The sequence below is a fragment of the Spinacia oleracea genome, chromosome 3 (genome assembly GCF_020520425.1).
Source record: "Spinacia oleracea cultivar Varoflay chromosome 3, BTI_SOV_V1, whole genome shotgun sequence".
Classification (NCBI taxonomy): Eukaryota; Viridiplantae; Streptophyta; class Magnoliopsida; order Caryophyllales; family Amaranthaceae; genus Spinacia; species Spinacia oleracea.
Window position 1 is genome coordinate 126,204,576 of NC_079489.1, and position 10,534 is coordinate 126,215,109.

Genomic DNA, 10,534 nt, shown 5'->3' on the forward strand with positions numbered 1-10,534 from the left:
TTCCAAGACACAATCCAATCGATTTATGCACATTTGATACTTGTTTGGTCGTTATAGGTCATATTTATGCTAAAATAAAGCATTTTCGCTCCCAAATTTGAACTAAATAACCTAAGGACTCATTTCAAACTTATTACATGATCAATATGCTTAGTTTTAAGTTTTCAATACTCGTTCCAATCGATATATGCATATTTAAGGATCATTGGATCGTTATAGGTCATATTAGGCTAAAATGACATTTTCGCTCCCAACTTTGAACTAACGAACTTAAGAACTCATTTCAAAATTACTACATGATTCGTATGATTAGTTTTAACTTTCCAAGACTCAATCCAATCTATTTATGCACATTTGAGACTGGTTTGGCCATTATAGGTCATATTTAGGCTAAAATGACATTTTCGCTCACAACTTTGAACTAACGAACCTAAGGACTCACTTCCAACTTATTACATGATTAATATGATTATTGTAAGTTTTCAAGACTCAATCCAATCGATTTATGCATATTTGAGACTTGTTTGGTCGTTATAGGTCATATTTAGGCTAAAATGAGGCATTTTCGCTCCCAACTTTGAACTAACGAACCTAAGAACTCATTTCAAACTTACTACATGATTCATATGATTAGTTTTAACTTTCCAAGACTCAATCCAATCTATTTATGCACATTTGAGACTTGTTTGACCATTATAGGTCATATTTAGGCTAATATGACATTTTCGCTCCCAACTTTGAACTAACGAACCTAAAAACTCATTTCAAACTTACTACATGATTCATATGATTATTTTTAACTTTTCAAGACTCAATCTAATCTATTCATGCACATTTGAGACTTGTTTGGCCGTTATTGGTCATATTTAAGCTAAAATGACATTTTCGCTCACAACTTTGAACTAACGAACTTAAGAACTCATTTCAAACTTATTACATGATTCATAAGATTAGTTTTAAGTTTCCAAGACTCAATCCAATCTATTTATGCACATTTGAGACTTGTTTGGTCGTTATAGGTCATAATACTAAAATAAATCATTTTCGCTCCCAATTTTGAACTAAATAACCTAAGGACTCATTTCAAACTTATTACATAATTAATATGCTTAGTTATAAGTTTTCAATACTCGTTCAAATCTATTTATGCACATTTAAGGATCATTGGATCTTTATACGTCATATTTAGGCTAAAATGACTTTTTCGCTCCCAACTTTGAACTAACGAACTTAAGAACTCATTTCAAACTTACTACATGATTCATATGATTAGTTTTAACTTTCCAAGACTTAATCCAATATATTTATGCACATTCGAGACTTCTTTGGCTGTTATAGGTCCTATTTAGGCTAAAATGACATTTTCGCTCCCGACTTTGAACTAACGAACTTAAAAACTAATTTCAAACTTATTACATGATTCATATGATTATTTTTAACTTTTCAAGACTCAATTCGATCTATTATGCACATTCGAGACTTCTTTGGCCGTTATAGTTCATATTTAGACTAAAATGACATTTTCGTTCCCAACTTTGAACTAAAGAAACTAATGACTTATTTCGAACTTATTACATTATTAATATGCTTAGTTTTAAAGTTTTCAATACTCATTTCAATCTATTTATGCACATTTAAGGCTTATTGGGTATTTATAGGTCAATTTAGACTAAAATGACATTTAATCTAATGCTCCCATCAAATTTTTGTTTTTGAAGGTCTATACTACGAGGAATGCGCCTTATGCTAGTGAGGAAATTGATGTGGTTCGTGAGCAATGGGCTAAGTTTTTACGAGCAAGTATTTATTATTGGCCTGAGCGCGTTTGATCGAGTTGGCTTAGATGTTATAGAACAATCTTGTATATTAAAATGTATGCGTACGTTGAAATTGGAACGTACATATATTTAAATGTACTACATGCACTTTGTTTTGGGATATATAGTATACAAAACACCAGTTATTGTTTTTATAATTGTTATACAGGTTGCGATATTATTATTGTTGTGACAGGTTTCTATATTTGGTACAAGGCACTCTAGGTATTCCTAAATAAGATTAAAATTTTCCCGCCAAAAGTGTTTTGTTGCAGCGTACATATATATGTGTACGCTGCAACAAGGGTGTAAAATTTGGCAAAATTCCAGACTTGTTGCAGCGTACAAATAGATGTACCCTGCAACAGGTGGGGTTTTTTGCAGCGTACACGATTTTGTACGCTGCAACAAGTCAAGATTTTGGCAAAAGTTTTGACACTTGTTGCAGCGTACATGTATATGTACGCTGTAAAAAGTACTTTTCGCAGCGAACATTGTACGCTGCAACAAGTTCAGACTTGTTGCAGGCCCCCCAGTTGCAGCATACGATGTACGCTGCAACAGGGGTCTAAAAGCCCGCTGCAATAAGGGTTTTTTCTACTAGTGGAAGAGAGAGACAATACAATAATTGTGGGGTCATTCCTAAATTAGAAGTGTAACAACTAATCTGGGACGGACGAAAAAGGAAAGTGTAACAACTAATCTGGGACGGATGGAGTATTTTTTATTGTAAAAAGAATATATAGGTTTATATGGAAAGATATTACAAAAGTTGTAGTTGGTTAAGATGGTAAGAACTGTAACTTTTAACAAAGAGGTTTGGTGTTCGATCCTTGTTAGATGTTTTTTGGTTGTAATAACGTGTGATGTTGCTAATAAGTGGTGACATGGCGTAATAAGGAGAGGTCTACGTGGCACGTATACATTCTTCAAAACGCCTTTTAATATATTAGTATAGACTAGTGTGTAGCCTGGGCGATGCCCTGGTTGCTACTTTGAATAATTAAAATTCGAAATTCTTTTTCAACTCACTATTTGACTAAAATACATGTAGACCATAAAAGTGAAAAGATTCATTAAGTTCATCAATTACACATGTACATTACCTTTATAATGCCAAGTAATTTTCTTAATGTTTTAATTGTTTAATTCATGATTTTTCTAATATTTTAATTATTATTTTTATTCCAATATAGTCCATAAGAAATAAGAGGTAACATAGAAATTTAGTAGTTTTAGACTTCATGTTAACATGTATTTATAAATTAACGTGCATTGATAAACAACAATTAGAGGTTGGTTAAGATGGTAATGAGAGTTATTCTCCAAACTTGAGGTCTTGTGTTCAAACCTTACTGTATTGATTTTTAATAGTCAACAACATCCCATAACCTTGGTGAGTGAATGACGTGGCGTAAACATAAGAGTTCTACGTGGCACATAAACATTTTTCGCAACGCCTTTTAATATATTAGTATAGATAGATAGATGCTAAAAATTGTAACGGTCCAAATCAAATTTGGTAAAATGTATTAATCCCCTTTATTTAGATTTAAAACAAGGAGATATATTTAAAATATTTACTTATTAAAATAATAATGTAAGGTTTTATTTTATGAAAGTAGTAATTTACAGTACGTAAAATACGGGATATTACAGTAAGAATGTGTAAGAGATTCTTTTTTAAAGAATAAAGTAAAGAGAGATAAAATAATAAAGAAATAAGGAAAATGGGAGATATTTTATTAAAATAGTAAAAAATCAGGAAAAAATTGATTCAAGTCGGGACATTTTACATGAGGTGGATGAGGTGGGTGTAGACGCCTACATTTGTCCCTAGGCCCGATACGGTGTGTTCAATGATGAAACCAAACACCGCTTGACTAAGATTTCCTAAGTATGCGACGAACGATCCATGACTGACTGATACTCCCAAAAGCCATATTTCCATTTTTAAAAACTGCTATTTATAGTAACTGTTATGCTTGAACACTGCCCAGAATAGAAACCATGCAAGATAAAATATCTAAGTGTTCGAATCGCCTTACGATTCATCATTAGGTAAGGACTAAGAGTTGCAGTCCAACTCGTGTTCCTTAAGGACAGAAAACGTGATAAGACTCGGCAAAAACCGATAAAGACTGGAAAAGTAGACTAAAACACCAGTGCTGGAAAATTCCAGCGCTGACATTCCAAGCGCTACTATTTGCCCGCGCTCCAACCCTGTGCGTTGTTATATTCCAGCGCTACAGTTTGCGTCTTACAAAATCACGCAAAAGATAGAATTAATCCAGCTGTCAAATCTGGCGCACAAAATGCAAGCGCTAGAAATTACCAGCGCTCCTGATCCAAGCGCTGGAATTTTCTAGCGCTCAACAAATCTCAGTTGGAAAATTCCCATTCCGAAATTTATCTTATTCTGGCCTACTTTACTATAAATAGGGCCTCTAAAAACCGGAAAATAACACACAATTCCAACCCTAAACCCTTAACCTTGAGTATTGACCGAAGCTTTTCTCTGTCCCGTATTCGTCTGCTGCCGCTTTAACACACTCTTAAGCAGACCCTGCTCGCACGACCGCCTGCTCACTGGATACAGTCGAAGTGCTGCTGAAACCTAAACACAGTCCTTAAGCCTAAAACACTCAAAACTCTGGAAGAATCCCGTCCCATAGTCATTCAGTCATTGGAAAGTTCTAAGACCAAATGGAAAGCTAGTAAAGTCAAGTGGTAGGTGTTCTCGAGAATCGCAGTAAAGCCTACGCTTTACTGTAACGTGAATCTATATTTTTATTGCTTTCCCCACCATATAAATTTGCTAACTTTAATCTGTTATATTGCCCACGCCTAAATCAGATAACTCTTGGACAAATCGGTATTGTTAAGCTCCTTTAATCAACCTAAATCAGCATTTTGACATCTGTTTAGTAATATCTGTGCATTAAAATCAATCAAGAGTATAAATGTAGCATAACACATGCCCCATCATCGTCACAATTGAACTAGAAAGGACCACGCCACGTGGGCTAATGCTGGGCACTCCCCGTATTAGTAAACGTCCCCCGAATTCTCAATCTCTACTCCGCTGGATATACGTTGAGGGATCTCCATACCAGGGATCACAAGGGAATCTATGGCCGTCGTGAATCAAATATGTTTGCACTTCAGACATATCACGATAACCGGGTTTTGTCTGTTTTTTTAAACTGATTGGCGTCTCCTAAAGACTAGTAAAAAGAGGCTTAATGAAGTTTATATTTTAACGTATAATTACTTATATTTAAATGAATTAAAATAAATGTACAATATATATATATATATATATATATATATATATATATATATATATATATATATATATATATATATATATATTTAATGTACATTTATTTTAATTAAATACATTCTAAATATTTTAAGTATTTATGCAACCAAACATTTTTAGAATCATGCTTCGAAAACGATTTGAAACATAGAAACACTTTCGGTTTTGGAAAAGTACTTCTAATCGGGTTTGGACTCGAACACTTTTAAAATTGGAAAACGAATCTTAATCCTAGCCCAATTATATTCCTAAGCTCATAAAACACCTAAGCCCCAAATAAACCACCTAAACCCCAAAAATAACCCACACAATTATTTCTCTCTCCTCTCAAACTTACAAACGTTCTTCTCTCTTCCTCTTTCACGTGAAACCCTCATCATCCTCTTCTTGTTCTCTTGCACGCCACCACCACCAACCGCAGCAACCACCTCGCTGCCACCAACCGTTGTTGCCGCGCCGCCTAGCCGCCGACCAACCTTTCTCCTCCCTCTCCTTCACGTACACAAGCACTCCTCCTCCTCTTTTCTTTCTTGCTCCACAAGCAGCCACCTAGCGCGACCACCTGCACCACCGTTGCGCCACCAACCGCCAAACTGCCCTGCTGCCACACCACCCCTGTTCGCCAGCCAGCCTTCCTGCCTCTCTCTGTTTGGTTAATTCTTAAACCCTTAAACTAATTAATATTTTAATTATGTTTTAATACTTTAATTCATGTTTTCCTGAGTTAAATTTATAGTTTTTATGATTTAATTATGAATTTCAGATTACATGTTTTGCATAATTAAGTTATTAATTTTCAGATTCTATAATTTGATTGAAATAAGGGTTTTAGATTATTAAAGCATGAATTTTTAGTTTTAAATCTTGGTAGGATGATTATAAGTTATTAAAGTTATTATTTTTATGATTTTAAGCATGTTGGATATATTTTGCAGTAGTTTGAAATTATTTTATATTACTGGAAACTGTAGAGGTCATGTTTTATTGGAGTTTATGATAATTTGTGATCATTAGTGAATTAATCACTATGCTAGGAGGGTTAGTAGTTAAGTTTTGATATAGGGGAGTGTTCTAAATATGTTTAGGAAGGGTTTAAAGTACTCTAATGTTGCTGTAAATTCAAGGAGGACTGATATGAATTTATATTGGTTGTTTTTAGGTAGAGAATTCTCTATAGGCGACTTGTGAGTTGTTAAAGTGGTCTCCCAATTTTTTTACACAAGGTACACACATACCTATGTGTTTGTGGATGTGGTACAATGAATAGAAACCATGTTGAATTTATTCATGAACTTGATTATGTTGGAAATTGCATGTTGATGTCGTTGAATAAACATGTGAAGCATGAGGATTATATTATGAAATTCATATTATGTTGGCATGATTGATTTATGCAAGCATGTTGGTTGAGAACTATATTATTTATATATTGGCACGAATCTTGATTGATCGTTGTTCCCTTTTTAGTATTTCACTACTTATAAAGACCGTGGACCTTGTTTAGTGAGTTGATATTTTACACCTATGAAAGGTAGTTGATCAGTGGTAAAGGAATGATTGAATTAATTGGAATTAATCTATATAATATATTAAAAGGCGTTGTGAAAAATGTATATGTGGCACGTAGTACTCTTCCCTTTACGCCACATCATTCACTCACCGAGTGTTATGCCATGTCATAGACAACCAAAACTAATGCAATGAGATTCGAACACAAGACCTCATGTGTAGATGATAAGTTTCATTACCATCTTAACCAACCACTAATTGTTGTTTATTTATTCACATTAATTTATAAATAAATGTTAACATAAGTCTAAACACAACTAAATTTTTACATGACATTTTATTTTCTTTGGACTATTTTGAAAAAAGTAATAATAATTATAGCATTAAAACAAGAAAAACATGTTGACGTAAATTTTATATAATATATAATTTGGTGTTTAATAATTTGAAGAACTTGTTCCACTGGAAAACAAATTACACAAATGGTAAAATGATCTAATTGAAAAATTACTTAGCATGATAAATGATGTAGTGTGTCTTTGTAATTGACGAACTTCATGGATGTTTTTACTTTATGAAATACATGTATTTTGGTCAAATATTGAGCTCAGGAAAAATCTAAAAATTTAAGTATTGAATGTAGCAACCGGGGCATCGCCCGGGCTACACACTAGTTATAGATTGAAAGTTGTGTGATCATTTATTTAATTCTAGATAAAAATAAGTTGTGATTATTTTTTGATTGTGCTATTTATGTTATTGCTGAGTCATAAAAGTATTAATTGGTAAATCATGTAAAGTGAAACCGGATATCAATAGCTTTAGAATGTGCACGTCTGAAGTGACAGACAATTGGGAGTTGGAGTTCATGGTGGTAGCTCATGGCTTTTTCTGGGACCGGATTGATCACCGTGTTCTATTTTAATTAAAAGGTCCCTTGATATTGTAGGTCATGGGAATACGGAGTCGCACCCGTATTCTGTTTTCCAAAAGAAAGGCTATTTCAGTTAGACAACTCAACCCATTGACTAATCCATTTAAATGAACTATTATTCAAAGCTAGTCTAGTAAAAGTTATGTGTGAGTCTTTATTTGTTAATTATTATGGTTTATTATTTATTAATATCATGTTAGGAATATTATTATTTATTATGTAGTACTCAACTTTCCCGATTACGTGGTTTTGTTTGTGTGTGTTGATTATGGCTATGCCTTATTGGTCATGTGACGACCCATTTTGGTGAGCAGTCTCTAGGGATTAATCAGCATTGTCCGTTTACATGTTTGAAGATGATGTATCATTGGTTTCAGGATTGGAGAGCTTGTGTAGTTATTTATAATTTTCTAAGTTGACCTTGGTTTTGATTTATTTAAGTTGACTTTGGTTTCTTCTAAGTTGACCTTCGTTTGTTAAGTTGACTTTAGATTTTATTGGTTGGTTTGGAATTGTGATGGACTATTTATTCTATAAGGTTATTTATTATATTTTCCGCTACAAAATTCTGAATAAGCTGATACGTTTTCACACGGGCGACAATGCCTTGATAATTCTCTATATTTATATTAAAAAGAGAGAATTGTCGGGATGTTACATGTGAGTTAATTAAATAATCTTATATCTGTTAATTTTCTCTTAGTACTCCCTTACTAGAGTTCTAGTCTAGATTCCTACAGGAAGAGAGCGTGGTTTTTAGTGTTTTTGTTGTTGATTTCTTGTTTAACTATGGCCATTTATGAGGAGCTTAAAGGGAGTTTATGATTTTCTCATTTTGACGAGGATGATGTATCCTCTGACAAGTTAACAAATATAGTTTGTGTGTTGGGTAATTCTCTTAGAATTTTTGAGTTTTTTTAGGAATTGCAAAGTTGAAGGCAACACCTACTTCAACCAGGAAGATTTTAGTTTGACCATTGATAAATATTCTCTTGCAATCAAAATCTTATCATTTTTCCATATTCTTAATGATGAGGAAAAATCCATTTTTTTTCGAATTAGCTAGTTCGATTAACCTCAATCTGGCAACGTGCTTTATCAAGAAGAATGACTTCCTAAAAGTGGGTAATTTGTGCTCTTTGGTTTTGTGTCATGATACTAAAAATGTGAAAGCTTATTATAGGAGGGTTGTGGCAGCATTTGAGTTACACAAGCTAGATTTAGCTTTTATTGGTCTTGCCCAAGAAATTAAGATCAATACCAACACCGGAGAATTTCACCGGAAACTTAAAGAGGTGATATCTTTTTTGGGTTGGTCTCCGAAATTTGTTGCCGACGCCCTTGCAGTAGTAGGAGAAGGGGAGGAGTTTCAAAGTTATTCCCAAATTGGGTTGGATGGGGAAAACGGAAACACAAGAGAAAGAGTTTTTGGTAAGAAACAGATGGATGGGAACAATCGAAAGGATGGAAAAGGATTATTTAAAAGGAAGGAGAAGGAGAATGAAAAGGTGAATGAAAGTGGGAGGAAGAAGGGTAGAGAAGCCTCCGATAGGTGCAGTGGTGTGCTTCCTTCTACGGTCCAAGAAGATCATACTCTTCCAGGACAAGTAGGAAGGAATGTTATTGACAATTCCAATGTGGAGGGTAAAGTCAACCCTCCTCCTCGGGATCAAAGGTTCAACGTTGAAGAAGGTCTATTTTTAAGTCTTGGAGTTAACTCCAGAAAAAAACCAAATCCAACAGGACCCACACTCCAGTTTTCGAATCGGAAGCGACAGGAGTCCTATTTGCATCTCACTCCCTCAGTGTATAGGGTGATTTCCTCGGGAAGAACATTGATCTACTACTGTTCTTCTGAGAACAAGGTAATTAGTATTCGAGTTTTAAGTCCATCGAAAGAGGTAATGGACTGGAATGAAACACTAAAAGATTATACACCAATGGAGATTAGTCAACCCCCCCCCCCCTCGTGGAAGGGCAAGATCGGTGTGAGACAAATCCAAGCTTGGTGCCAACAAATTTCGCCACAGGTATGATTTCTCCAGTGTTATCAAGTGATTCTCCTAATGTTACCTTTCAAAGTGATGATATACTCCATTCTCAATCAAAAACTCTTATCCCTCCAGCCAATCCCTCCTCACCACGAAGGATGGCGACCTCTCCTCGATTTTACTCAAGAGTTAAAAGTCGTATTACAGCTTTGAAGAACATAAGTCCATTTTCTGCTAACAACTCTTTGTTTTGCAGGATTAATACTGGTTCCAAGAGAAGTTCGCCATGCCTCGTAGAAGACAGTTGGTCCCAGCAAAAAGAAGTTTAATGGCCCTACCCCTGTGTTTTAAAGTGTAATTTTATTAGTGATAACTTAGTTTTTGTTTAAGTTGTATTATATGTTTAAGCCTATGTCAAAAAAAAAAATACTCCGTAAAAAATAAACTAAACTAGTAGTTGATGCGAGGGGAAGGTCTTGGGTGTACTAGAGGATTCGATGTCGCCATGCCGACGATGAGGGTTGCATTGAGCGTTGATGGGCGACATTAATCTTTAGGGGGGTTGCTTTGTCTTTTGGACTTTTTGGGTTTTGGTTTAGTGTTCGTTTAGGAGAAGAGAGTAGAAAGTAATGTGAATAGTGAACCTTGTTCATTAACTCATACAATGACAAGTCCTGGACAACAATCTAGAGCGTCGACTTTGAACGCTAACAACGTCTATTGGTTCAAATTAGTTTGTTATTGGTAGTTATGATTACCAAGAAAGATTTTGTTCGTACCAATAAAGAAAAAGTCTAATTGATAATGGTTATTAGCATATTTTGTGGTGACAATAACATACAAATTTATATCAATAACATAATATATTTGTACAATAAAGATTGTTAACATCCAAAATAAACGCTCTTTGTTCTTGATTTTGCCAACCCTCCTATACAATACACCGCCAAGTCATCAA

At 34.4% G+C, this 10,534-nt stretch overlaps 1 protein-coding gene across 1 annotated transcript; it reads left to right on the plus strand.

Moving 5' to 3' along the window:
• The first annotated feature begins 5,451 nt into the window (after window positions 1-5,451).
• LOC130469381 (uncharacterized) lies at window positions 5,452-10,286 on the plus strand. The gene is made up of 2 exons (XM_056838644.1): window positions 5,452-9,615; window positions 9,833-10,286. Exons 1-2 carry the CDS (start codon window positions 8,614-8,616, stop codon window positions 9,836-9,838), a joined length of 1,008 nt encoding a protein of 335 aa, XP_056694622.1. The 5' UTR covers window positions 5,452-8,613; the 3' UTR covers window positions 9,839-10,286.
• Window positions 10,287-10,534: the final 248 nt, after the last annotated feature.